This window comes from Pteropus medius, unplaced genomic scaffold (genome assembly GCF_902729225.1).
Source record: "Pteropus medius unplaced genomic scaffold, Ma_sr-lr_union100, whole genome shotgun sequence".
Lineage (NCBI taxonomy): Eukaryota > Metazoa > Chordata > Mammalia > Chiroptera > Pteropodidae > Pteropus > Pteropus medius.
In genome coordinates this window covers 7,743,917-7,771,780 of record NW_024340701.1, presented here as the reverse complement: position 1 = coordinate 7,771,780, position 27,864 = coordinate 7,743,917, and the positions used below count along the sequence as shown (strand labels likewise).

Genomic DNA, 27,864 nt, shown 5'->3' with positions numbered 1-27,864 from the left:
CCCAGGCAGATTCATAGATGCAATTGGAATATCTTCTAGTTGAGATCTGGGATTCTGTTTTTGTTTGTTTGTCTTTTATCCTTTGAGTTTGAGGCCCTCTAGCCAGGGCTTTTTCCGATGAAAAGCACAACAAAAACAGAAAGGTAAAAAAAGTGGTCTGAGAGCTCTGGATTCGGGTCTCAACTTCGAAGCTGACTCGCTAAGAAATCTGTGCGAGCTCCCAAGTGAGCAAGTTGGGTTCCGCAAGAAAACTTTTAAGGCACTTTCACATCTATTACCTTCCCATCTGAGAAGAAAACTGACTAGAGACAGGGGAAGGGTCTTGCTCCAGCCACTGGGAGAGACAGACAGAGCCAGGTTGAACCCGCTCTCCTGACGCTCAATGAGCTCCGCCGCCCAGGCCAGCCCGGCCCCAACGACAGAGCCCAGCCTCTGTGACCCGTGGCACCGCCCCACCGGCCTGGCCCCGCTTGTTGGCGGGAGGACGACGGACAGCGCAGAGCTCCTGCCGCCACGGCCTGTCAAACCCTCCGCCCAGCCGCGCGCCCAGCCCCGCCCAGCCCCCCAGGCGAGGAGGTCCCGCCCTCGCGCCGCGATTGGCCTCAACAGGGCGGCCTCAGCTAGCCAGTGGCCAAAGTCTCTGTCGGGCAGGCCTTGGCCCCGCCCCCACCTCAGGGTGCCGCCCCGCAGGACGCCGCGGCTGCAGCCGCGGCTGCGGGGGCTGCGGCGCCAGTGGAGGCGCCGCGAACAGTGCGCCTCAGGAGCTGCTGCAGCTGTGGCAAGGTGAGAGGGGGCGCGGCCGGTGGCCGGAAGAAGGGTGGGCGCCCGGGCCCGAAATCTGGGGCTAGAGTCCCAGCGATGCTCGAACCCGGGGAGCTTTGGAATGGCGCGGGGAGCGCCAAAGGAAAAGGAGAATTGGGGGTGCCAGGGCCCTCTTTACAGGAGGGATGATGGAAGGGCCGAGTCTCTATGGAGGGGGGCCCAGGACGGATGAATGAGAGAGTATAGTATATGTAGTACGTCGTGTCTCTGAGTGTGCATTAGCGGGGGTGTGTGGTGTGCGTGGGAGTGGGGATGCATTGGCATTACTGAGTTTGTGCGAGTTTGAGCGCGTGATCGGTTCAATTTCTCTGCTGCGCGTAGGAGTGTGCGTGTCTCGATGTGCGCGTGATGGGTTCGCCTCACGGGAGTGAGCGCTCTTCCTCGGACTCCTATTAAGACTCCCATTTTTCGCAGCTTAGGTGGTTGTGGGTGAATCTCGGAGAGTCTGTGCTTGGGATCCGTGGGTGCGCAGTCCGTTGTCCTTGCGCGCAGCCTTGTCCCCCCAGGCGCAGCCTGCGACCCTCCTGGAGCAGTCCCCGCGGCTTCGCCAGAGCCCTGCCCCGGGAATCCTTGTTGCCGCCCACTCCCGGTCTCACTGGTGACGCCGCACAGGCGCTCTCCCCTTTCCAGGCCTCAGTTTCCCCATTCGTCCAAAGAGGGCCGGTATCGGCGGAGGTGGTGGAGGCGCATTTGATTGGGAGAGTGTAGGAACCTAAGGGTATGCGCTGCGGTGGCCGGCAGCTGGGATCCTCGATTCGCTAGGGAAGGAAGTGCGATGCTCTCCTGCCCTCAGGGAGGGGCTTTTACAGGGGGTGAGGTGGGTTTGTCAGGTTAGGGTGTTTGGTGGCACTAGTCTTTTAGAGTGAGGAATAAAGCAGGGATTCGTGATCTGTATAAACTCCAGCCCCGGGACAAGAAGAGAGCCGCTCCCCTCGTACCGACGCTCGTGTGCTGTCTCCCATCCTCAGGAGCCCTGCGCGACCCCCAGCAGTGCGCCCCACTCCGGCGCGATGCACTGCGAGGTGGCGGAGGCGCACTCAGACAAGAGGCCGAAGGAGGCTCCCGACGCTCCCGGTCCCGGCCGTGGGCCTGCAGGCCTCGGTGCGCACATGGCATTCAGGGTCACCGTGAGCGGTGGCGGCTGCGGGGATGGGGACCCTCGTGACCTGCTATCCCGGCCGCCTGTGCCACCGCCGCGTGCCCACGACCTCCTCCGGTCCCGGAGCCCCCGAAACTATGGTCCGTCCAAGGTCGCCGCCGCCGGGAAGGGTAAGTCTGGCCCTGCCAACACGCCGGGCCAGGGGTGTGGAGGGGTGTTGAGAGATTCGGGCTGCCTGACGTCTCCACCGCACGCATTTGTAGGAATCCTCGGGAGAACTTGGTGTTCGGAACTTTCTCCTGAGGTTGTCAGTTTCTCTCTAGTTGTTTGGGACTAGCTTGTCATTCTAAAGTGATGCCTGTTTAGAAACCATCTAATTTAAGCGCAATAAGTCTATTTTGGGAAATGTGTGTCTAGAAAGGTTAGATTACATAATTTTGCTCTTGTATGTTTCCGATAAAAGCTGTGTGAAAAGCGTCAAAACCTTATTATAAATTAGGATGAGTAGCCACTTGAGTATTTTCTCTGAGCCAACTAAAGGCATATTTTGAGGTATTCCAATCTCCCTCATTAACAAAAACCAAGGGCCTTCAACAAGACCCTTCCCCTCTTGGTACCTCAGTTTCCCCATCTGTCAAGTAAGGAATTAATTTATGCGGGATGATTTCTGGATTCCTGATGAAAAATTTTATTAATCTATGAGCCAGACTGAGTCAAGTTCTGACTTGAAAAATGGCTTTTCTGTACTCAATACTTTAGAAGCATAGTCTTTGGTTAAAAGTTAGTTCGCAGTACTCTTCCTCTACCCAGTAAGGTGAAGGCCCCAGCACAGTTTGTGGGCTCAAAGTCAGCGACGATGCTAGGATTCTCATGAGCCTGTTCTTCTCATCACAGTTAATGATTATTGAGACATCATTTGTTAGTTTCATACTGACAGATAATTAACCAGAAATTGGGGAAATTGTTAAGGCAATGTATCCCCCCATCTTCCACCTTTTTTTTCCCCTTGGGAGAAACCAAGGCTTTGGGGTTTCATTATTTCCGTGTTTGGGACCGCTTACTTCTATTTCCAAGTGATTCTCAAGGAAGACAAAAACCAGTTTCTTTTATGGCTCTGTAAGCATCACTCCTTTAGCATGAGCTCCAGCAACTTAGAAAAGGTAGGGTGGCTTACTTTTAGAGATGAGAGCTCGTTCTGGGTAAAAAATATCCAACTTCCCTCTTCAGGGACTGACAAAATGAAATAAATTCAAACAGTTTTTTTTCTTTTTAATGAAAACACACAACTTTGTAGGAGAGTGCTGTTTCTCGTCTTGTTGTTTTAAATGTCAGCCTCTTCTCCCAGAAATAGAGATCATATTTTAGAGGAAAGATATAGAAAAAATGCCTTTAGAATATTATTGCTGGAATACACATATGAGGTTCTCTTTAAGGAGAGAGGAGCGCCACACAGCAAGACGTAATATTTGCTGCTCTGAGCTCCCTGGCTTCACCCCCTACATACGTAATCCTCCCCTAAACAGATACCCTCTTGCAACATTTTGCGTTTGGAAAAATCGTAGCTGTCATCTGAAGATCGCTGTCTCTGCAGACCTACTGAATGGCTTTCCCAAACAGCCTTTGTTCCAAGCCGTGGTTAGAGACTTTTCATCTGGATGCTCTGTGTACGATCTTCCTACTTCTATTGCCTCAAACCCCAATTATTTTTATTTATAGTCCCCTCCCCCCAGTGTCTACAATATGAGATCTTTAAGTCAAGATTTTATTTGGAATGGTCATTCTGGTTAAGCATTTTGTAAGAGGCCTCTAAACTGTTTTCTTCACAGCCTCCAGAGGCTGGTGGGGTAGGATTTATCACACCCATTTGAAAGATGAGGAAACTGAGGCCTGAGAGTGAGAGAAGTGTATTGTGTGTAAAAGGCTGATTGGAGGTCTGATTGGGGGTCGGAGGTCTCTGGCCAACCCATTGCTCATGGACTTGGGCTTGAAGAGATTTCAAGAGGTTTCAGATCTGGCTCTGTCCCTCTGTCCCTCCCTTCTTCACAGTCAAGTCGCCCTGTGGCCTGAGACAAAACCAGAGCTATGGCGACCTTTTAAAAAGTGCCTTAAGGAAACAGCACCTTATTCCCTATTCCCACCAAAATATTCCCCAGACCACATAACCCTTTGAATGTTTGGTGTTTAGCTCCAAGTCTGAGACTTATTGGAAACAGACAGATAGAAATACCAATTGAAAAATATTTATTGACTGTGGTGGAAATTATAAGACCCCGCCAGTGATGATCTGTGGGACCTTGGGGAGAAGTTATTTCATTCTCTGAGCCTTAGTTTCTTCATTTATAAATCTACTGGGAGACTTACTTTGAAAGACTGAGGAGAGCATTAGTGATAGAGTGTGAAAGGGCCGCTTCAGTGCCTGATTATTTTGTGTTTTGTGATGTGTTTAACGTTCTCAACCTCTGATTTTTTATTTGCGCTAGAATAATGCTTATCTCCCAGGGTAAATGAAACAATGGTTGTAAGAGTGCTTTATAAAAAAAGTAGAAGGGGTTTCTTTTATTAATTCATGCAGGGCACTATGCTACAGTCAGTGATCTTTGAGATAAAGAGAATAGTGCAAGAGGGGAGAAAAGTTTGATTTTTAAAATATTGAATGTGTGAAGATCACTAACTGGTGCACTAAGCGGGGGAAGCTGAGAGGAACCAAGCTTCAGGTCTTTTGTGGCTACCGCTGCCCAGTGACAGATACTGGAATCAGGTTTCAGATGATCTGCCTTCTGCCTTGAACAGACCCTAAGCTGAGGAAGGGAGCGAGCTCTTGAATCCGGCAGCTTATTCGTAAATGTCGGGGTCCTCTGTGTTTCCAGATCTGGAGTCAGGAGGCACTGGGAATGGTGCGACATCATGGACTAACATTATCATCATTTACAATAAGAATCATGATCTGTTTATGGCAGAGTCCCGTTTATCCAGATTCCAAACAGCTGGAAAGGCCAATTTACCAGATGCTGCATTTTTCTTTCTTATTTTTAAACACCCGACTCTCTGCTTTTGGAAATCCTAACAAGGAAAGAAGGTAGGGTAAACATCTGGGCTTTATGGGGTGGTCAGCTTTGTGACGATGATCTGATGAAGCTCATTCCCGTGCGCAGTGCTTCACAGTTTTCAGCTTAGGTTCCCACACATTCTCTCATCTGCCCTTATACCAGCTGTGTTCTGCCTATCTTGTGGGCTGTTTCAAGGGAACAGATGTAGAAACGCTTTGCAGTGTATAGAGTGCTGGGCGGATACTGGCTCCTATTACTCTGATTCTCATTTTATAGATGAAGACATTAAGATTCAAGGACGTGCTCAAAGCAAGAGACAGTTAATGGCAGTTTTCAAGGTTTCCTGTTCCAAATATTTGACTCTGGTGCTACAACTTGTACCTTCTACATGTGTGTGTTGGTGGCCGACAGCAGGCATTCACCATGGCCTCCTTAACATTCTCAGAGAAATTAAAATATTTTTTGCCTTTGGTATTTTTTCTGTCTTGAATCTTTGGAAATAGATAACTAATATCTATGCCATTGTTAGAAAACACCTTAGTTTACCAGATGATTCCATTTGTCTAGAATTGCTGTTCCCAGACCAAACCAGACAATAAGCTCGCTTTTTAATTCCCAGAGACTCACTGAGCCCTTTTCACTGTGCGCTGAAACTAGACATGTCCTAGCAATAAAAGGGGACCGATGATCATGACAAATGTGGACTCTGCCATTAGTAAACAGGCATCATAACATGGCTGTAACTTCCAAAAAGTAGTCAATCTTGTAACTTAAAAACAAAGGCTAGCATATATATATATATATACATATACATATGTATATGTATATATATATAAATAAAAATATATTTATATATATATACATATATATATGGAAAACAAAAAAGGAACGCAATTGTAGGTTGTGTGTATGGATGTTAGGGGCGGCTGGTGCTGGAGAGTAAACGTGATGGGTTTGGTGGTGTTACATGGTAGAGTTTCTTCGTCTGAATCAGAAGCCACCATGATATTCTGGGGAGACCTTGCAGGGGCTAGCGCATCCGTAATAGAAAGGTATGAGTTATTTTGAAAGCATTTACCCCCTCTGGGTCTGGTGGGCAATTTGCTTGCATTTCATCCATTTTAAAGTGCTGGTCCTGTGATCCGGAAATAATCAGATCCAAATTTTTTCGGTGCTTGAGGTTTCAAACAAGGGGGAGAAAAACCTGCTGGCCAAATGTCAGGCTCAGTGAGACAAAGAGAAACATGTATGTGTGTGGGTACACAAATAAGATAGGAACATGTTGCGTCTACAGTCCTTAGAGTTACGTATTCGACAAATCTTTTATAGACGTGTAGTGGAAATATAATTCCCAAAGGTTCCCCGAGAGTCTTGTACGGCTAGAATTTCTCTTCTCTTCTTGCATCCCAAGCTCTCTAGAAGCTGCTAAGACTTGGCGTGCAAAATGGAAAGAGGACCATCATATGGGATTGTAACTTAATTTAGGCTTAGTTTTTGAGTAGTTTACCTTCAGTGCTTAGCTGGGCCGAGGTCTCAGGACCCTCTTAGCTGTGGAATCATATTGATAGGCTGTGTTGCTCTCTGTGATTAAAAAACATGTTTCTTTATATGCTGCGGTTTTCCCTCACACTTCTCCTTCTGAAAAAAACCCAAAACCCACCCCATCTTTGAGTTATTCATCTCCCTGCGTTACATTTGCGTGAGAAGCTAAGTGAACCATCGCACTTATTTTTACAGTGCGTTAAAACCCCATTACAGGCATAAGTGCACAATGAATCATTTAAAAAAATATATTCTTATGTTCTTTGTTCCGAACGTTGCATAATTATCATCATTTTCTTCGGTTTTATTTTGTGGAGTTTGGCCAGCATTCTAGAAAAGGAAAGAAACTAAAGTTTGGAATAGGATTTGCAATCCTTTTTTGGATAGGATTAGGAAAAAAAAAAACAACAAACAAATACCAACTTTATTTGTAAGTTGACCAGTGACTCTCACTAACTATGGCTTTTGGGTAGAGAGAGTAATTTTCCTTCCTTCTCTCAACTTTCTTGGAAAAGAAGTCTGTTTCAACGATCTCACCTTATATCTATGGTTATATTCAAAGTTAAATTATGTGTGGTTTGCTAATTATTTTTCCTAATACGAATTTTAGTTGCAATTAGCTTGGACCTGGAGAGTTGTGTTGTTTCTTTTGGTAGGGAGTAGTTTATTTTTGTCTTTAAAGAAACAAAGACACTTAGTGCAAGGGGGAGAAGAAATGAAACAAACGTTGCAGTGGGCTTTGAAAAATTCAACTGCATTATGCAAAGATCATAGCTGTAATACCAGGGCCAGGAAAAAAGAGCACACTCTGAAATATTTGTGCTGCTTGCTTTCACTGTGCTAATGATTCTAGCAGTTTAAAAACAAACTTCTTGTTTATCAACAGCCGCTGCCCGAATTAATAGTTTACAATGAAAAAAAAAAAAAAAAGTTTTCGGCATTAGAAGCAAAGTCCAGGATTGATAGCTGAGTTACTGAGTAAGGAAAGGAGAAAAAAAAAGGGGGGCGGGATGTTTAGTGGTTGCTTTGGTCTCCCAAAGCCTTATTTATAAGAAACTGAAAGAAAACAGGCTTGGATGGGGTGGGGGTCGAGAGAATACAGCCCTAACCCAATGGTCTTATAGTTTAAAGTCAATCAAAGCATCTGTTCCCCCCACCACAATTCTTTCCCTAAACTCCGAAGGGTTATTCCTTTAGAAGATTTCCGACCGGTCAAGGCAGATTGTGTTAGCATTACGAGCTGTGTTTTTAAAGTCAGCATTTGAGTCAGATGCACTGAGAGACCTTCAGTCCGCTAACTGAATAATGCATTTCCTGTATGGCCTGAATTTATTTGGTGGTTATGGTTTGGCCTGTCTGGAGCAAACACATGCACCATTGTATAGCCTCCATGCATGTGGACCTCGCCCTTCACTTTGAGCCTTGGTTTCCCCATCTGTAAAATGGGAAGCAGTTCTATAGGATGATCCATAGTCCCTTTCTGCTTTTATGCTCTGGAATTCCACGTAAACTGGGCAGGGAAGGTTGGAAAGAATCTAGTGTATATAAAGAGGTACCGTCTTTGTCTCAGGCCAGGTTATAGACTTGACCTCTCATCGGAACTCTGACTCCTGAAGCTAACCTCAGAAGGAACCGGAAGAACAAGATCTACTAACCTTTATTGAGTATCTACTCTGTTCTAGGCCAGGAACTTTATAGCTGTGACTACATTTAATAATGCCCAATAACCCTGTGAGGACAGGAGGCCTTATTCTGATTTTACAGATGGGGGAACTGAGGCTTGGAAAGATGATCGATTTGTTTTAATAATAAGCTCACTATTTAATTCATAGCGACTCGCTGTACAGATAGTCAGTAGTAGAGCCTAGGGTTTAAACCCAGCTTTGTCTGACAGCAAGTCCGGTACTTTCCCACCAAAGCATAGTGCTCTCAAGGACAGCCTTTAAAACCCAAGCAGCGGCAAGAAGTCGCTGTGGCTGTAGAGTGTGCACGGAAGCTGGGGGAAAGGCAGCAGAAGGCTACACAGGCTGGTCCAGACAGCCATTCTCCAGAGCAGCACTTACTGAGTCTCAGCTAACAGGCCCAAATATGACTTTGAGGGGAGACTCTATCTCCATTAGGACTGCTGCAGAAATGGGGGAATGATAGCGGTTCCCAGTTGTGCCATGGGGTCCTCAGGCAAGGACTCTCTGAGGCTATGGAGGTGCCCCCTATCAGCACCCATTCTCAGAAGCAGCGGCACACATGCACACCTCATTGGTTGAGGTGGATTCTAGTCCCCATTTGAGCCTTTCGCACAGTTTGGAGAGGTTCCTGGCCCAGGCCCTGGTTGCGGTTTCCCTTCTACTGCTTCTGAAGACATCTGTTTGAAGACAATTCCTCATGATTCCCACCATGCCTGGTGGGTAAGAATGCATGCTTCACTGGGCCATGGTGTCTTGAGAGCTATTAAATAATTATTTCTTATTATATATTTGGTTGGGTGAAGAAGAGCTTGGGAGAACGGGCCAGGGATCAGAGTGAACTTGAGAGTTTGTTTGTGGGAAATGGGTATTGTGTGTCAGATGATGAATGAACCAAATGACCCCCTATAGAAGGAAAAGGTCCCCCTGCTGGTTTGTGTTTGTGGTCTTGCATAAGGGCAAATGCATGCATGAGAATGTATGTGTGGACATTTTCAAGGAATTATACTCATTCTGAAGGTGAAATTGCAGGAGTCTTTATTGCCCAAGGCTTCTCTGCCTTGGAGACTGGATCTGCAATGGAGAGTGGGAAGAAGTACCAGCATGGCCCTGGTTATGAGGCAGCCCAGCCTCTGCCTGTTTGTGTCCTTTTAGCAACAAGATTAGTCTTTTAGATATTGTTGCTTTTGTTTTTAAATAACAGGTTTGATGAAAAATAAGGCTTTAGCAAAAAACCAGGAATATTATAAACCTGACTTAAAAAACACAGATCCCATTTGCTGTTTTAAGCTCTCTAGAGGGCCGGAGATTGGGTTTATTTTGGAACATTACTGGACTATATGAATTACTTCTCTGAGGCTTGGGTATTTAATACCTAGTAGAAGTTTGTGTAAGAGTTGATGATGTATTTTGCCGACTTTCCAACCCTGTAAATAAATTACACGTGCCGGCAGAGGCTGCCAGGATCCACTGTCTCAAATGAAGCTTAATTTTTATCCCAAACCACTTAATACTTTTGTCCTAGCGTGTAGAGAAAGTTACGGGGTTCTGCCCAGCAGCGGGCCCATTCCAAGACGTAGACTGCTTCACAAGCCTGTGAACAGGCCTCTGTGGATTCACCGATCTTGACATAGTTTTCGGTGGTTAAGTGGCTTCAGCCCTCTCAAGTCCAACCCTCGAGGCAGAGAATGATAATATAATTTTAAGGGTATCGTAAAAATGAAACTCAATCGCTTCCACTCCCCAAACCTGTCTCACTCCCCTTCTCTCTGGAGAAATCGACCGTAATTGTGTGTTTAATCTCAAGACCGCCTGTGCATTTTATCCTGTTTGAGTGCAAAGCCCAGGTAATAACGTTGGCATTTCCAGCGCGAAACAAAATAGGGTTTCTAATTTGGAGAACACTATTAAATATTTCATGCTTCAACCAAACTCAATTCTTTTTCCCTATAATAAGTTTAAATATTAATTCTCTGGAATGTCAGATGCCTAAAGCTAGGCATTTAGTGATCTGCAGTTTCAAGTATCTCGAAGGTTTATGAAACAGGATATTTCTCTGGGAGGGATGAGTAGTGTGTTTCAGTGATACCTGAATTCAAGGCAGCGTCTTCTGATTTACTTTTTAAAGGGAAAAGGTCATAAATTAGTTGCTTTATGTGCTGAAGGATTAAGTGGCTTAGGCTGAAATAACAGCAGAGACTTTACTGTTTTTCCCCCGTTATATTTTAACAATGCTTTTTGGGGGAGGGAGTGGGTCATTTTCCCGCCTGGTTGTCTCCTCCCCCCCAGCCAGATGGCTTTAATTCTAACCAAATCCCATGCTGAGGCCAAATGATTGATCAAACAGTCATTTGTACTTACGTAGCGCTCTTTCTGAGAATATCTCAGCATTGGAGCTTCTTGCTGGGATAGGCTCATCTTTGGGCCTTCAGATGGTTGATTTCCAGCAGATCGAGGGGCTTGGAGAGGTGGGGTTGTAGGGACGGGTAGATTGCAAATATCCCAGACCTTGAATCCTAGGAACTCCTTGCTTAAAACTTTTCTGTTACTTCCCATCCCTGCCAGCAGTGATGTTCAAGTTTTCTAAATGCAAGGACAATTTTTTTTTCCTGTTCACATGATAGCAGTTATATTTTTAGTGTCTGTTGATGGAAAAAATATCTAATGAGATTACTAGTTTTAAGAGCTCTTTTAAACAGATTTGTAATTTATCAACTACTCACACATCTGTAGAGATAACGATTTGTTCTATAGTCTTGGTAGATGCTTTAATGAGCTCTCCTGAACTACGACTTGCTTGTAGAATGGAAACCAGTTGGCCAATGGGAAAAATCCAAGCCCTTTGATCTGGCGGTCAAGGCCTTCCCTCCCATCTCCAGCTCCAGCCCCATCTCTCGTTAAAGCCTGCTTGGCCTGTTCTTGAGCATCATTAGACTTTTTCTTAAGCAGCTCAAGACCTGAATTTTCTCTTTACTTGTCCTGTCCTTATACACTGTGAGCTTCTTTTAATTCATCTTTGTACCTCCTTAAATCATTTTCAGGACAAGTTAGAAAATAAATAGTTATTATTCAAATATTCATCTTTGTACCCAGTACAGTAGAAAGTACACATCTGAGAAGTATATAGGGTGCTCATCGAGGCTGTGGGTGTGGAACTAGGCCAGTAGGTTCAAATTCTGGCTCCAGATACTAACTGGGAGATCTTGGGCAAGTTATTGAGCTCTCTGGGCCTCAATGTCCTTATCGTAAAATGGGCGTAATAATAGTAATGGTCTCAAAAGCCTGTTACGAGGATGAAATGAATCAATACATGTGTATCTAAGTGCTTAAATACCAAGATTGGCACATGGTAAATTACTCGGTGTTGGGATTATTATTATTATTGTTATTGCTATCATGTAAATGTTTGGTAAACAAAACCCTTGGAAGAGCCTTTCTTCCCTTCCTATCCCCCAGATTGACACTTGCTTATTCTTTAAGACCCTACTCAGTGCCACCTATTCCCAGAAGCCTTTCCTTTCTTCCTAGGCTGGGTTATGTTAGAGCTCTGGCACCCACAACCCTTGTACTTCCTTTTGCTGTAGCACTGGTAACTCTCTGTGGTGAATTTCTATTTACTTAAGTATCTTTGAGGACAGGAGCTGAGTCTCATTATCCCTGCACCCCATGTGCCCATCATGGGATCTGGCTCAGAGTGGGTGTCTGGGAAGGTTGGAAATGGAGTCCAACCTCATCCCTGCCCTCAAGGAACTTGTAGCCTATAAAGGAGGAGCTGAGCTTTATATTCTTTTTCCTACAGAGTTGAACACACTGTAAGCTCTCAGTATATTTGCGACTCCAATAAACACGATGAGTTCTCACATGCAGACACACTCATATTCTCTTTCCAGCACCATCTTGGGGGCTCTTCATAATGAGGTCTGACTCTCGCTTACTCTCGCAAGGTGACCTTGAGAAAGTCTTCTCACCTCTCTGGGTCTCCTTTTCCTCTCTTTTCTCCTCCCCTCCCCTCTCCTCCCCTTCCCTCCCCTTTCTTCTCCTCGAAGAGTTGGCTTCACTGATCACAGACCCTTCTTGGTTGCAAGCCTCAGAACTTCCAGGCCAAGTGGTGGGGCAAGGGGCCTCCTGGCTGTCTTGGTGTGATTGGCCCGGGTTTGTAGACACTCTTTGCTGCATACCTACCCTCCCTTCTAGGCAGAGTCCTAGGTACTGTGAAATGTGTCTTGTCTTGTGGTTTAAAGAGCAGATATTGGTGACTGTAACACATCTGACCCAGATTTCTCTAAGATGATGAAGAACCTTGAACTAAGTATTGGAATTGGGAGACAGGAGCCAGCTCTCAGCAGCCCTCCTGGGGTGGAGATTGAGATACACACCCCAGATACCCACTCCAGGGCAGACTCATACAGGACCCTGGGGGCACTGATTTCCTCGCTTCTCTCCAGGCACTAGTGTGGTTTGACCTTTATAAATTGTAAAGCTCCACCCAAATTATTATTATTTGTTCAATTCTCCTTTGAACAGATGGGAAGACTAAGGTTCAGAGAGGCCATGTTGCTTGTGCAAAGGTGGCCACATGGCTTATGGAGTCAGAACTGGTTTCAGATTCTGACTAGACCATTCGCTGGACTGTGGGTGAGTTAATTGGACTCCGAGCCCCAGTTTTCTTCCTTGGAGGAAATTCATAAAATGAGGTAATTCTTGTCTCATCGGGTCGATGTGTGGATCAAGATGAGAAGTATGTAGAGCACCTAGCTAGGGGCTAGCATATGGTTGGTGTGTAACAAAGCTGAGCTCTTGTTATTGTTCTCACTGAGTGCAGAGCTGAGACTGTGTCCCCAGGCCTGACTTTGTCTGATGCCATTTCTCTTCTACACCGCAGTACTCTACCCCCTTACTCTGATTTATATATTTCTTTTTTGGTATAATTAAAAGGGTAAGGACTTTGGAGTCAGAGAGACTGAGGTTTTAATCCCACTGCTCGAAGACACTGATCGGGTTGGTGGGCATCTTGGCTTCACTTAGGGCTAGGGGAAGATTAGGAGCTATGTCCTTTGCAGAGATGTGCATCTGCCCAGCTCTCTGACAGGTCCCGGCCTTGGGGTCAGTCTAAGGCACTCACTCAGCCTGTGGTGGCTCTGATGTCCAGCAGGATGGGATGTTTGTGGGGTAGGTCAGGAGGCTCAGATCTCCTACCATTCCTGTTTTTTTGGGTTGAGAGTTGCCTTCCAACTCTAGTATTCAGCTGAATTATTTTGATTGTACCTCCCAAATGTATGATGCCATTACTGTTTTGCTCCCATTTCCCCATGCTGGTGGTTCTCTGTAGTACAACAGTGGCTTGCATTTGTAGAACCCTGCTGTGAACAGATACCTCAAGAAGCCATTTAATTCTTCCTATACTTACTCCTTGTGAGGGGAGTATTATCACCTTCATTTTACAGAAGAGGAAAACAGAATCCCAAAGAGGCTGAATGACTTGACCTGTCTGACTTCAAGACCCCACCCTTTCTCACCTCCTCTCTGTGTCTTCTCTCAGGTCCTCTGGAGGTCTGCTGCCTTGGATCTAATCTTACCTATTCATCACAGTCAAGAGACTGCCTCCTCTGGCCAGAATGACCAAAGCTGAGCTCTTATTACTGGTCTTACTGAGTGCAGAGCTGGCACTGCGTTCCCAGGCCCGACTTTTTCTGATGCCATTTCTCCTCTACCTCACAGTACTCTACCCCTTTACTCTGATTTATACATTTCTTTCCCTCCTTCATCTTCTGACTGCCCTTTGTCACTTTTCTCTCACTGAACAATCAGGTATTAGAGATACTTGGCTCCAGGTTTTCCTTCCTGAGGAGCCTGTGGGCTCCTTGGAGCAGGGTCTGTAATGAATGCATCTCTGACTTGCAGAGGGAGTGTGGACCAGAGAACAGAATGGATGCAGGACCCCAGCACAATTAACCTGTCCCTCTCCAGTAAGGTGTGGTTTCCTGGGATGTTCCCCAAGCAGATTCTCAGGGAAGCAACCCAGAGCGGCCCTCTATTTCTGAGCCTCAGTTTCCCATTTGTAAAGTGGTGAGAGTGATCCTTACTCAGTCAATTGTTAAGAACATATGGGACAAAGAGAGTGTAAGTATCCTGAGAATGAGAGGGGCTGCACCTAGGTGTGGTTGTCGCTTGGTTGTTCATCAGTGTATATTAAATGGCTCCTGTGCCCCAGGTATTGGACTGGGCCCTGGGACACCAAGACAGAACCCTTGCCTGCACCAAGCTTGCAGTCTGGAGGGCAGATGGACAGTGGGCGAATGCTCACAGCCTGGCTGGGTTTCCAGCTGTCCTCTGTGAAGCTTCATCACCTTATCACCTGGCTCACTGTCCTAAACTGACTCCTGGGCTCCAGTGAGTTTAAGCCTTGTCACCTCGGGCAATCTCACTGAGCATTGGTTTGCTGGCTTATAAAATGGAAATATTTACTAGCTAGCTCCCCTTTCAAGGCTAGTGAGAGAATCGGTGAGGTCATGGTGGGAAGGAGCTGACTGCTGTGTCTCTGGGGACAGCAGGAATGCAGGTATGTAGAACAGTCCTCTGCAGGACACTGGTGGAGGAGTGCACAGGTTAGTCAGCCCTTTTCTTGTACCTGTTGCTAGTTACTGTTTACTTAAGTTTTCCTCTTGGAGGGAATGTCCTCTCTTCTTGTCTTTGGCAATTTAGGCCGGGAGATTGATTTCTGCATACTCTTCGGTCTCTCCTGTCTCAGCCTCATACCCCTCCCTCTCCTTCCCAGTTTTTCATTCTCTCAATGGCTCAGGCTGCTTATGCACTCAGAATACAGCAGAGCTATTTGCTAGAGAGATGAGAGCACAAGTAAATTCCCATCGTGTGATATTGCCCAAGTTGGTGGGGGCTTTGGGTTGTTAGGGGGCCCTTGTCCTCATCGTCATTTTCAGTATTTTGCTGTGATCATCTGTTGAGGACTGCAAGACACTGGGTCATTTTTTTTTTTTTTATTGATCTTATATAATCTTATAACTACCCCGTGATGTACATGTTCTTACAGGAGAACTTATGACTATTTAAATTTAATTTAATTACAATTAATTTATTCACAATACAATTAATTAATTAAAGATTCAGTCCCTCAGTCATACTAGCCACATTTCAAGTGCTCAGTAGACACATATGGTCAATGGCTACCATATTAGACAGAGCAAATATAGAACGTTTTCATCACCACAGAAAGTTCACTAGTCTAGAATATCATTCTTTAATTTATCCATTTGTTCAGCAAACATTTCCTGGAGCCCTATCATATGCTAGGCTCTATAGCGGAGAAGTAAGTGTAACCCAGGCCTGGCCTCTGCCTTGGGAGAGCATCTAGTTAAGAGGGTCGGCAGATGGACATACCAGCTTGGAGATGGGGCTAGCATGCTGGTTACCAGGCCTGGCTCCTGTTAGGGATGCAGACGTGAGTCCTAGGATCTGTCCTGCTGTCAAAGAGCTCACAGGCCAGCACTGGTGAGAGGTATCAGAGTGGGCTTCCTTGAGAGGGGACATTTAAGTGGTTGGCTCTGGTGGGTGGGTTCTGTCGGTTCCCTAGGGCATCAGCCCTGAGAAGGCATATGGTTCATACAAGTGCATCTCTGAAACTGGCATCACGCACAGGAATCCCAAAGGCACACTACACAGCCACTTAGATAGGAACAGGTTCCTGACTTCCAATAAAGTTCTCGGTCTCACTCCTAATCCTTCTTTGCTAGGTAGCTGACCTTTGCAAGATAATTTAATTTAATAATCTTTCCCACTTATGTCAGCAGTACTTACTTTTTGTTGAAAATTTGGAAACTACAGAAACATATAAAGATGGAAATAATATTTGCATGTAATTTCACCCCCAGTAGTGATAACCAGTTACATTTGGTATATTTTATTTCAGCCTTTTCACTATGCTTATCTATACTATATTAAATTTTTTATATCATTGAAATCATGCTGAATATAAAGTCTTGTGTATTTATTTTTAAACTTAATATTCTAACATAATAAACCCTTTCCATGTTATTAAAATTCTTTGTAAACATTCAAAAATGTATCTCATGTTATTAAATTTGTTAAATTATTTTGAAAAAGCAGTGCATTAAAATGGTTCAAAATTCAGAAGACTCAAGACGGATTCTTAAGAAAAGCCTTCTTCTCTTCCCGCTGTCCCCAGTACACATCGCTGGAGGCAACTAGTAAAGTCTGTGTTTATGCACACACTAACAAATATGCATGTATATTACTTGTATGTGCATAATGCTTAGGTTCAGTTTTCTCCCTAGTAAAGATTATGCTGCAGTGAATATCTTTATGCAGTAATCTTTATTTACATCTCTGATTATTTTCTTAGGATGGATTCCCAGAAGTGAAAATTACCAGGCTAACATTTGACACATATTACCAAATAGCTCTTTAGAAGGCTGCACAAATTTTACAACTGCAGTCAGTATCTTAGAGCATTTACTTCCCTGCATCTTCACCGGTGTTTCTAAAAGAATTTCCTTATTTGAAGGTGGAACAGACATTTAGTTATTATTTCATTTGACATTTGATTGTTAGTGTAGTCGAACATATATTGTGGTTGATTTGCAGTTCATAACTTCTCTTTTGCAAGTTGGTGTTCATGCTAGGGTCTGAATATTTTACTTATAAAATTAAAAATTTACATATTTTAAAGTTCTCAATTAAGAATATTAATGCTCTGTGCATAGTGTTTGTTGCTAATATTTTTACAAATGTGCTGTTTAAACAAGTTTTTTTCATGATTTTGAAACAAAAATGTGAAATTAAAAAAAATTTTTATTATGATGACATTGGTTAACAAAATCCAGTAAGTTTCAGGTGTACTATTTAACAGTAAGGCATATATATATTGCATAGTGTAAAAATTTTTATATAGTCACATTTCCAAGATTTTCCTTTGTTATTTCTCCATCGCTTTCCTTTTGGCATTCACCAAGTCCTCTTGTTTGCTGTTGCTACTATTTGGGGGAGCTTGTTTTATTAACACTCTAAAAATAAATTTTTATTTTTAGCAAAATAATGCTAAACTTAGTTTTTAAATCACCTTATACCGTATGACTTTAAGGAGAGTCCGTTGTTCCCCTTTCCTTCATCGTCATGCTCCTGAGAGCTAGCTGCCTTGGACCAGGGCTGGTGGGGTGCCCACCTCCAGGGGGCACCCCTTATGCCCCATCCACGTGGACGGTGTTCTTTGGACTTGTACAAAATGGTGGCCCTGCCTTCACCTCATTTAGTTTGTCTTTTTCTAATATTTTCTTCCCTACGTCTCAGTTACAAAAATAAAAACAGTGATAGCTAAACATGGTGCTTACCATGGTCCAGTCATGCTCTAAGCACATTATAAACATCATTCCTTTAATTCTCCACACAAGCCTATGAAAGCGTTCCTGTTATTATCCCTGATTTGCAGATGAAGAAACAGACCCAGAGGAGAAAAGCGACTGGTCCCAGGTTTCCCAGCTGGTTGGATGGTGAAGCCTTCACCACTGTGCTGTGCCACCTCTAAGACTGCTACTGGTTCTGGATTACTTGTGCTCATTGTCTGCTGGCTTCTCTTTAGGATAGATGAGGATTTAGTTCTCTTACACCTCATCTGCACCCCAGTTCTTATCCCACTTGCACTGCCCCTACCCCTCCTGCTCTGGTTGTAGCCCAGTTCTTCGGTTAAGCCAGTACACAGGTGGGACTGTGTGTAACAGGATGCCACTGTGAGGATTTTGCTCGTTTGGTTCTGGCTGAGCCCCGAGACAGTGGGTATTGACACTAGGTATTGAATGTTACCTTCTAAAGTGGAACTTCACTACCTTCTACGGCGGGACCTTAGGTGCCTAAACCAAACTCTGGTTTTGAGACCCTTACCTGGCACACACTTCGAAGGTGTTAAAGGGTTGAGGTGGAAGATACCAAAGAGAGGATTTCCTTGGAGAGAGCTGTGAGAAAGCTGTGGTTTTTTTCTTCCCCTGTGCCAGGCAGGCGGGGAGGGGATTGCTTTCTCCTCACCATGACTCCGGTGAGAGGGGGCTCTGAGAGGCCCACTCAGAGAACTGGGCGCAGCCTCTGATGCTGTAGGATGACCATATTTATCCATGCCTGAAGGTGTCAAACAAAGGTGGAAGATGTGGCTGGAGCCCCAGCCCTGGGGAAGAGTGAAGAGAGACAGCTGCACTGTTGTGTTGTGACAAGGCAGAGGGTTGTGTTCCAAGGTATCTGCCTGGAGGTTATTTTTCAGACTGACTCACCTGCCCAAGAGGGCTTCCTGCCAGGCAGAGGTGAAAGAAACTGGAGGTATCCTATGGGATGCAGTGGGGTGGGGGGCATCTGTCAACCAGGGGAGCTCTCCCAGGAAACCACAGAAGTGGGAACTGTACATCCGAATCCCGAGATCTTCCACGGTAACTGGCAAGTGAGCCGCGTCCTGCCACTCCAGTAGACAGAGTAAGGGGACTGGAGACATTGCCCCTCCACCCAACCCAGGGTCTCCAGCCTGAGGCAGGCCTGAGCTCTGGGGGAGGGAAGGAACTTGACTGCAAAAGAAGCTCGGAGTGGAGATTATTAATCTGGACGGGACATCTTAATTACTAAACTGAGACTATTCTTGGGACTAAAACTGTCTGGAAGATGTTTTATGACCTGAGAGTGAGCCAGAGAGTTAAGGGAACTGCCATAGACTTCACAGGATGGGGAACAAGTTTGCAGACTGTGTTTTAAAAGAGACAGCGGTGGTAGTGGGGTAATGATAAATTGTTTCTATAGCACCCTCTGGAGTTCACTTTTTCAACATAGTGATTACATTTGGAACAGGACGTTGTTGAATCGAGTCATGCACTATGGGAATTTTTCTTTGAGTACAATCTTTTGTTTTTCTGGGGTTAAATATAACCTCTTTTTTTTTCTTTGCGTAGTTTTATTTGTGTGTATTTATTATAGTTTTCCCTAAATAGCCCATCGGTTTTGTCAAATGCCTGTCTTCGTAATTTTCTAAATGCTCAAATGCATTGGGTTATCTTAGTTTCATGTCCCGCTCATCCCAAAGAAGTAGGAGGTACTTTTACTGCCCATCAAACCTCTGGAGGCTCCCTCCAAAGCTCTCCTGTGTAGGATTCCCCGTGTCCTGGCTCACGCATGTATCACACACTCTGGCTGATTTAAGTGGAAAAGAGATTTTTATTATAAGGATGCTGGGTGATTCTCAGAATTTCCTGCTTAGGCTAGAGAATCAGGCTTGGAAACTACATAGCCAAGAACCTTACCTCAAATCTTGCCACAGGATTGTGAAGTGAAAACACACAGTGAAAGTGGGTGCCTGATGTTGACAGCAGAGCCACCATCACTGGTCACTGGCTGTTGCTGACTTCTCTGTGATTACCTGTGTAGGTGGATTTGAGTCATCTCCCGAGAGTCATGTTCTGAAGTGGATGCTTCTAACTGGCAGAGCCGTGGCCATGTGGCCATGTGCCCATGGCTTGGCTGCAAGGGAGGCTGGGAAAGCATATATTTTTTTTTATTCAACAAATTTTTATTGAACATCTGCTATGAGCTAGACACTCTTCTAGGGGCTGGGAAAATAAGCAAATAGGCAAAAATTTCTGCCTTCGCAAAGCTTACATTCTAGAGGGGGAAGATACAATTATCAAATAAATTAGTTTACCAAATAATGGCGCATACTATGGAAAAAAAACAAGATTGGGGGACTGCTGTTTTACAGTGTGGTCATGATAGGGTGACATTGGGCAAAGACAAAAAATGTGAGGGGTCTGACATTTTCCATTTCTCTGTGTATTTTCAGCTGTGTGCGTGTGTACGTGTGTTGGATTGGAATCGGGGGTGCCTTATAAGGAAAATAATTTTACTAGTAGAAAGAAGGTGTTCAAATGCTGGGCATTCAAAAAGAAAGGCACATGTCCTTTGCATTATATTTTTCTTTTTCTTGATTTAACCTTATAATTTGTTGGAGCACATCCGGCCATGACTTTGTAAGAAAGGTAAGAAGGGATGTTTGTCTGAAAAATGCTTCATTCCTGGGGAATGATAAAAACTAACCCGTAAGTGTTTACTAGGTGCCAGGCACAGTTCTAAGTGCTTTACATGGATTCACCTCACAGCAATCCATTGAAGTAGGCGGTAGGGACTATTAGTATGTTCATTTTGTAGATGAGGAAACTGAGACCCAGTGAGGTTAAGTAGTTTGGCCATGGTCACACAGCTAGTAAGGGGCAGGGTCAGGAGTTGAACTCAGGGTTTCTGGCTGATCTTTAGAGCTGATCTTGTTAATAATTTTGAGGATAGTGTCCCATTGTCTCACAGCTTCCCTCAGCTGTTGAGAAGCCTAAAGCCATGCTGATTCCTGAAACTTTGCATAGATTTTTTGGCCCTCCTCCCTTTATTTTCTAGAAGTTTTATGAATATTCTCTCCATCTCTGGTGTTCTGAAAATTCCCCAATGATGTGCCTTGATGAGGATTTTTTTCCATTAATTGGACTGGCTGCTTGGTGGGCCCTTTGTTTCTGAAGATTCATGACCTTCAGTTCTAGACATTTTTGTGTATTCTTGGAAATATTTTTCCATACCATTTCTCTATTGTCTTTTTCTAGAAGTCACACTAGTTGCATGTTTTGCTTTCTGTATTCATTCTCTAATTTTCTTATTGTCTTTTTCTTTTTGATCTGCTTTCTGAGAATTTCCTTGACTTTATCTCCCATTTTATTTTTTATTTTAGTTATTTTTAGTTTGCAGAAGCACTTTCTCGGTCTCTAATGGTTCCTTTTCATGCATTCTATCTCTTTATGGATGCAAAATCTTATCACACCTCTCGGAGGAGATTTTAGGATTTGAAAGCATCGTTTCTCCTATTCTCTGTGTTCCTGTTTCCCATTTGTTTTGCTGATTGTTCCATTTACCGATTGGTTTCATTCTATCAGGTTGAGGGCTTTCCTCACGTGCTGGTGACAGTGATCTGACTTTATGAAGACATCACAGCTTCAAACCTACCACTTTTTGCTGCCCCATCACCTCTTGTGTCCTCTCTGCCTCCTTACCCAGCTCAGAGTCCATCATTATGATCAGTCCTTTCCAAAAAGCCTCTCTTCTCACGTCCGGCCCCCACCCTGGTTAAGACCCATGCTCCTGTGCCTACCTATTGAGTGGTGCTGGAAGAGGTACACAACAGTGCTGGAGGAGCTGGGTCTGCATTGTCGACTCAGAGCTCCCCCGGGTGTCCCTCTCCTCACTGTGTGCTCGTAGTGCCCCGGCTTTCGTGAAAGGCCACATGGTCCTTAGCATCCCATCCTTTCCCTCAAAGGCTTTGCCTTTGCAATTACCTCTCCTGCAGCATGAATCTCGCCCTCTCTAGGGATCATTCCTATCGGCATCCACACATGCTCCAAAAACAACGAGCCAGCATTCCTTCCTTGGGCTCACACTCCCTCCTGCTCATTTCCCTGCTTCTGCTGAGGGTGAGGGCAATACTTCAAGAAGCTGCCTTGGTTTGCAGTCTTTCTTCCCTCACTTCCCAGTCTCTGTCCTCCCCTGTTCACAGATTGCTCTTGTCAAGGTCCCCTTGGCCTCCGCGTGGCTAGATCTAGCCATCGCGTCCATCTCCATCTCAGTGCCCTTGCAGCGGCATTCAGCACAGTGACCAATCCTGCTTCTCTGGGGCCACCTCTCTGCACTGGCTGTCCCTCTCATTGCCCTGGTTGGCTTCTCCACCTGCAGTACCCATGTTCCAGTGTCACTGGGCTCCGGGCTCAGTCCTGTGTCTCCACCAACACCACCTAGTCTGTGCCTCCTTGACACCTCTTTCCTGGTAGCTACACAGGAGTTGCCGCATTGGTTTCCCCGTTGCCATCCTTGCCTTTCCGTAGTTCATTCTGTACCTAACAGCTGGTGTAAATAACGATTCAAAATTAAGTCATATCATGATGCTTCTCTGCTTAAAGTCTTCTGTCACTTTTCTATTCTCTTGCCCCATCCTGAGGCTGATGTGATGTCCATCCTCATCTCTGCCTCCCTTACCATGCTTCGGCCATGTTGACATTTCTGTCCTGTGAACACGATAAGCTTGTCCTCTTGTTAGGGCCTTTGCATGGCCTATTTCCTCTGCCTGGTGTGCTTTTCCAGCTCACCTTTGCATGGCAGACCCAGGTGTCTGCTCAAGCGTCACCTCCCAGAGCGGCCTTCCCTGGCCACCCAGTTCCTTTGCGTTATTTTATTCTGTCGCATTTTTATTTGAGTACTCGTCATTACTCAATATTTTCTTGTTCACAGTCATCCTTTCTTCTCAAGAATGAGAAGAAACCCTGTGAGAAGCAGGGATTTTGCCAGGGCCTAGAACAGTGCTTGCAAAGAGTGGCCTCTGACCCCAGGTGGGTGGAATGCCCTCCCGCTGCTCCCATTCATCTCAGCAGCCGTCATACTACCTCGTCCATCTCCCCAGGGAGGCAGGGCCATGCTTCATCCACCTTTTTGGTCATCTCTACACAGGGCCTGGCACAGCTTCCACAGAGGCTTGGTTACTTCTTGTAAGAAAAAATGCATTCTTGTTAATATTGTCCTTAGTTTTGATGCTGCCTATATCTGGTATAGAAAAAGTGGGAGGCCACAGTAGACCTGAATTTCCATACTGTCTTTAGCACCGGGGCCGCCGTGTAAAATTTCTCAGTTTTTTTCTTCTGTAAAATGGAGTGATAATCTGTGCCCGGGCTCCTGTAGTCTTAGGGAAGATACAGGGTAGGAAAGGACTTTAAAAAAAAAAAACAAAACTAAACTAAAAGAGAAGGTGTTTGTGTAACCTATTTTGCAGTTCAAATGAAGCATCTACTATGTGCTAGAACAAGGTACTGTTCTCATGTTTGCATAACTCATTTAATCTTTTCAATACTCTTGTGAGGCTCCTGGTGATTTTGTACCCGAAGGAGCTGAGACTTGGAGATGAAAGACGTGCTGGTAATTCGTGGAGCTTGTGATGCTTCTGTTTACTTAGGCTCAGCTCAGTCTCCTGTGAGTTTTGGACCTTATTTGTCTTTAGACAGAAAAAGAAAAAAAATCCAAATAGCTGTTTGCAGTTTCTTTCTTATTCTTCTTTATTTAGTAACTTTATGGAGGAGGAGGAGGAGGATTGGGGAAGAGAGAGGAAAGTGGGGGAAAAAAATAAAAACCTTAGGACTTTCCCTAGCCAGCTACATACCCCAAAGCCAGGGGTGGAGGCGTGAGGCATGACATGAAGAGGCCGAAGTACTCAGGGTACCAGCGTGACATTTTGTGGGGAAGCTGTCATATACCCTGTGGATAAATGCCTTTCAGGATGAGTTAGCTGCAATCTTAGGGGCTGCCCCCTCCCTATTTTTTATTTCCTCTCCCATCTCTCTTCTTTCCTTCTTTCTTGTTCTCTAGCATGTGCTCCCTTTTTATACCTGGTAACTTCTGTTTCCCTCCTTTTGGTGTCTCTCTCTATATTGTTTTTATTTCTCATTTTCTCTTTTTTTTTTTTCCCTCCTCTGAGGCTTTTCGTGTTTTGCTATCTAGGCTTCTCTCTGCTTCATATTTCCTCTGTGTTTTTTCCTTCTTTCTCTCTGTTTCTGCCTTTCTGAGTTCACCTTCACGTTTAGGCCCCTGATACCTGCTATTTCTGGCAAGTGCCACTTTCGTGATTGTGTTATAGAAGATAGTAGCCCATGGGCCATGGCAGCTCTTTGCTGCATCTGAACTACCTAGAAACAGAGCCCTGGTAGAACCAGGTAAAGCCTCGCATAGTCCAGTGAGTCCTGGGGGCAAGGTGGTTTGAGAACAACCTCGTTGCCTGTGACCTTATTCAGTTAGGGGACACGCATTGACCCTCCCTTATGCAAGTCCTGTGCTGGGCACGAGGACATCGCCTCACCCTTAGGGTCTATTGCTAAGGGCATGGAAACTGCTGAGTAGAAGCACTGGGTAGGTGATTATCAGTTGTACACATGGGAGACCGGCAGGGGCTTTATGAATTCTGTTGCGGGTGCTGACTTCTAGCAGAGAACTTGCCTGAGCTAGGCTTTGAAGGATGAGACGAGGAGACCTTTTACTATGGGAAAAGGGAGAAGACATTCTAGGTCCTTACTTTCCACAAAGTGAGGTCTGCAGACCAGCAGCGTGGGCACCACCTGGGGGCTTGTTAAACATGCAGAATCTCAGCCCAACCTGGACCTACTGTATCATATTCTGCTTCTTAACAAGATTCCCAGGTAATTCTTATGCACACCAAAGCTGGAGAAGAACTGCTCTAGGCAGAGACTGTGCAAAGGCCTGGTGCAGAAAGAGCCTATGTCATGTGTTGGACAGTGGGGAGGAATTTGGTGTGGCTCAAAGTGGCCAGAAATGAGGCTGGAAGGGAAGATTGGACTCAAACTTTGCTGAGTCTTGAATGACCCACTGAAGATGAGAACGGAGAGAGGATCATGCCTGCTACTTCTCAGCACCTGCCAGGCCCACAGACCATAGGCTGCCATATCAGTAAAGAACTTTTGGGATCATCAGGCCTGTCTTCTCATGAGTTGAATGGAGAAACTGAAGCCCAGAGACCCCAAGTAACTTGCTTAAGGTCACACAGTGAATAAGAGGAGGAGCGGGACTAAGAAACAACCCTCTGACCCCACAGTTAGTGCTTCTTTAGGAATGTGTTTGTTCTGCTGCTTATTAAGGTCACACTACAGACCACGCATGGAACCAAATGCTTCCCATTGAGCTAACGAAATAGGTCATTTTCCTATTGTGATCCTCCTTTAACAGACAGGAAACTAAGGCTCTGAGAGGTAAAGTCATTTGCCTAAGATCAAGTGACTTGAGAACAGAGCTGGGCTCTGAACTTACTTTTGACTGACTCCAGAGCTGCTGTGCTTATCCACCTGAGAGACAGGCAGAGAAACACTAGTTTTATTCTGGAGGTGCTGGAAAGCCACAGGAGGCTTTTGAGCCAGGGGAAGGACCTGGTGAGACCCCGGCTTTTGGGAAGATCACCCGGTATGGTGATCATTAAGTTCTTTGGGTGGCCTTGGGTGAGCAGATTCCTTCCTCTTAGTTTTCTCACCTGTCAGGTTTCCACAGCAGTTCTAGTAGAGGGTCCTGGTCCATTCTGAGTCTGGCTTTGTGTATGTCATGCTATGATGACAGAGCTGCTGGTGGGTAGCTTGGCCCTGGTCTCACAAGTGTTTTCCTTTTGGCTTATAATGGGGTGTGTGTAGCGTCAGTCCTGGGGTGGGAGGTAGGGTGTGTGTGTAGTCCGAAAGACGTGGCTTAAGGAAGGCAGAATGGGTGGCAGTTGTGTTAGGGGAGGAGACTGACCAGCCCCCTCCAACTCGGCCACCATTGCCGACTCCATCCCACATGTGATTCTGATTAGGGGGCCTGTGTCAAAGTTACCTAAACACCACTCTAATTACTCTGTTTAGGAACATTCACATGCGTGGGAGGGTGCCTGGCACTGGCTTCCCACATGTGCTGGGGGTCTGTGGGGAGGCACCACGTTTGCACGAGCGTGACCAGCACCATGTCGGAGCTCCTCAGCCACCCGGGAATGGGAGATCCTGCAGGACAAGCTCAGGGAGTTCTTCCCAGAGGCCCGGCAGGCAGATGGGTTGGAGTGAGTATTCTAGGCAAGTGCTTGTAGAGGAGAGCTTGTTTAGAGCTTGTTTAGAGCTTGTTTAGAGCTTGTTCACTCTCCCTGTGAAGTAGGTGGTCTCGTCCCCATGAGGAATAATGCAGAGCCTCAAAGGAATATACCAGCAACAGAGCAGCGGTTCAGAGTCAGCCAGACTGGTCCTTTCACTGTATGACCTTGGGCAAGTTGCCTTACCTCTTGGAGCCTTGGTTTCTTCATCCATATAAGACCGCCTGCCTTACGGGCTTGCCGTGAAGACGAAATGAGATAAAGCATTGCGTGAGGACTGCAGATGTTGGATAATCGTGTCGGCCCTTTTTGCACAGCTCCACTTGCAGTGTGAATGCACAGGCTCTGTGCCACACACAGCTCCTACGTGTGAAGTGTGAAAGGCTTTGGACTGTTTATTTTATGTACAGTCTAGTGAGGGAGTTGCCCTCAGGCTGGGTATGATTCGGAGTGCCGCCTGGAGATGGAGAGGGATGGCATTTGGGGGCCCAGCTGAGAATGGGACAGCTCCCAGGACTCTTTGGAACTTCGGGAGGAAGGAGCCTTTGTCTGAGGTGGTGGCAGTCCCAGTGGGGGCTTGCAGCTGGTAGCCTATCAGTGTCTCCCCACTTCTTTAGGCTCGAATGAAGGGGTGTGTCGTTCTCAGGAAAATTGTGACATAGATAAACGTCTCTTCTGCCTTGTGCCTCCCCACCCAGCCTCCCTGTTCTTCTCCATGGACTCCTCTCCCGTCCTCTGTACCTCTGTGGTACTCCCCTGTGCCTCTGCAACTGGCTTCACAGCATCCCCCTGACAACAAGGCTTTCACCCATCCAGCTATCCACTGTTCTTTCGCCCACCCAGCCCCACACCCATCTTTATGCCTGTTTGCATGAACACCCATTGGTATTTTCATACATCCACCCAGTCACCCATCAGCCCCATCATATTCCCTGTGCCTGCTCTGCACTAGATTACACTGAGATGAATCGAGGTGCCTCTTTGTGAGGGTTCATTGGAGATGGGTATGGCTTTCTGTCTCTGACATCAAGGAGAGCCATAAACTCTAACTCTGTTTTGAAGATAAATCAGATCAGAGGGTAAATCTGAATGAGTCTTTCCTTTCCCTCCACCTACTTGTCCATTTACCCATTCACCTATTTATTCATTCATGTGTCCATCCAACTGTCTATTCACCCACCCACCTACCCACCCACCCATCTATATAACCAACCATGAAGCCATCTAACTGCCAAGAACCACCCAACTACCCTACTACCCATTCGGCCACCCAACTACCTACCAGTTCATTCACTTTCACACCATCAACAAATACTGTATATTTTTAAGATCCCAGTATGTATGAGGCATGTATTAGATTCTGGAATACTAGCCTAATAGATGACCTGGGGCAATTGAATTACTGGGACTTGATATTAACTCTCTGACATTCTGTAATACATTGAAGGATAAGACTGGGATCCTACTTTCATTTCAACAGATCTATATACCCAAAAGTTACTGAGTGCCTATTGTGTACCTGACACTTTTCTAGACCCTTGGGATACTGTGGTGAACAAAACAACAATCTTCGGCCTTGTGGAGTTTACATTCTAGTGAGGGAGACAGATAGCAACTAGTAAACAAATAAAGATTGTAGTATATGTCTCTGTGTGCCGGGTATGGACTACGTTCCCTCAGGGAGCTTCCAGTCTAGTTAGAGGCGAGACAGATCTGGGTGAAGGGAACACTCCAGGCTTCGTGCATGTGTGTGCTGTGTTCCAAACTGCAGTGCACTCACACAGCAAGTACTGCAGAGGGTCAGAGGGACAGCCAAAGAGGACTTCCTGGGGAAGGGAATCCAGAGTGCAGCCTATAGGAGGTTATAGTACCAGGCGACCTGCTGACATGTGCAGACAAAATGCCATCTGACCCCGAGTGCTACCTCAATACCCGAGATCCGGTGTTGGCCTTGCTGCCAACTCGCAGGGTGAAGCCAGTCCCTTGTCC

At 45.6% G+C, this 27,864-nt stretch overlaps 1 protein-coding gene across 2 annotated transcripts in view; it reads left to right on the top strand.

Moving 5' to 3' along the window:
* The first annotated feature begins 594 nt into the window (after positions 1 to 594).
* GLIS1 (GLIS family zinc finger 1) overlaps positions 595 to 27,864 on the top strand; it is a 213,711-nt gene continuing 186,441 nt past the window's right edge. The window contains exons 1-2 of one of the 2 annotated variants that reach the window (XM_039886593.1): positions 595 to 783; positions 1,791 to 2,091. In XM_039886593.1, coding sequence (XP_039742527.1) covers positions 1,833 to 2,091 — 259 coding nt within the window. In that variant the 5' untranslated portion in view covers positions 595 to 783; positions 1,791 to 1,832. The remainder of the gene's footprint in view (positions 784 to 1,790; positions 2,092 to 27,864) is intronic. The other variant, XM_039886600.1, reaches the window with a different exon arrangement.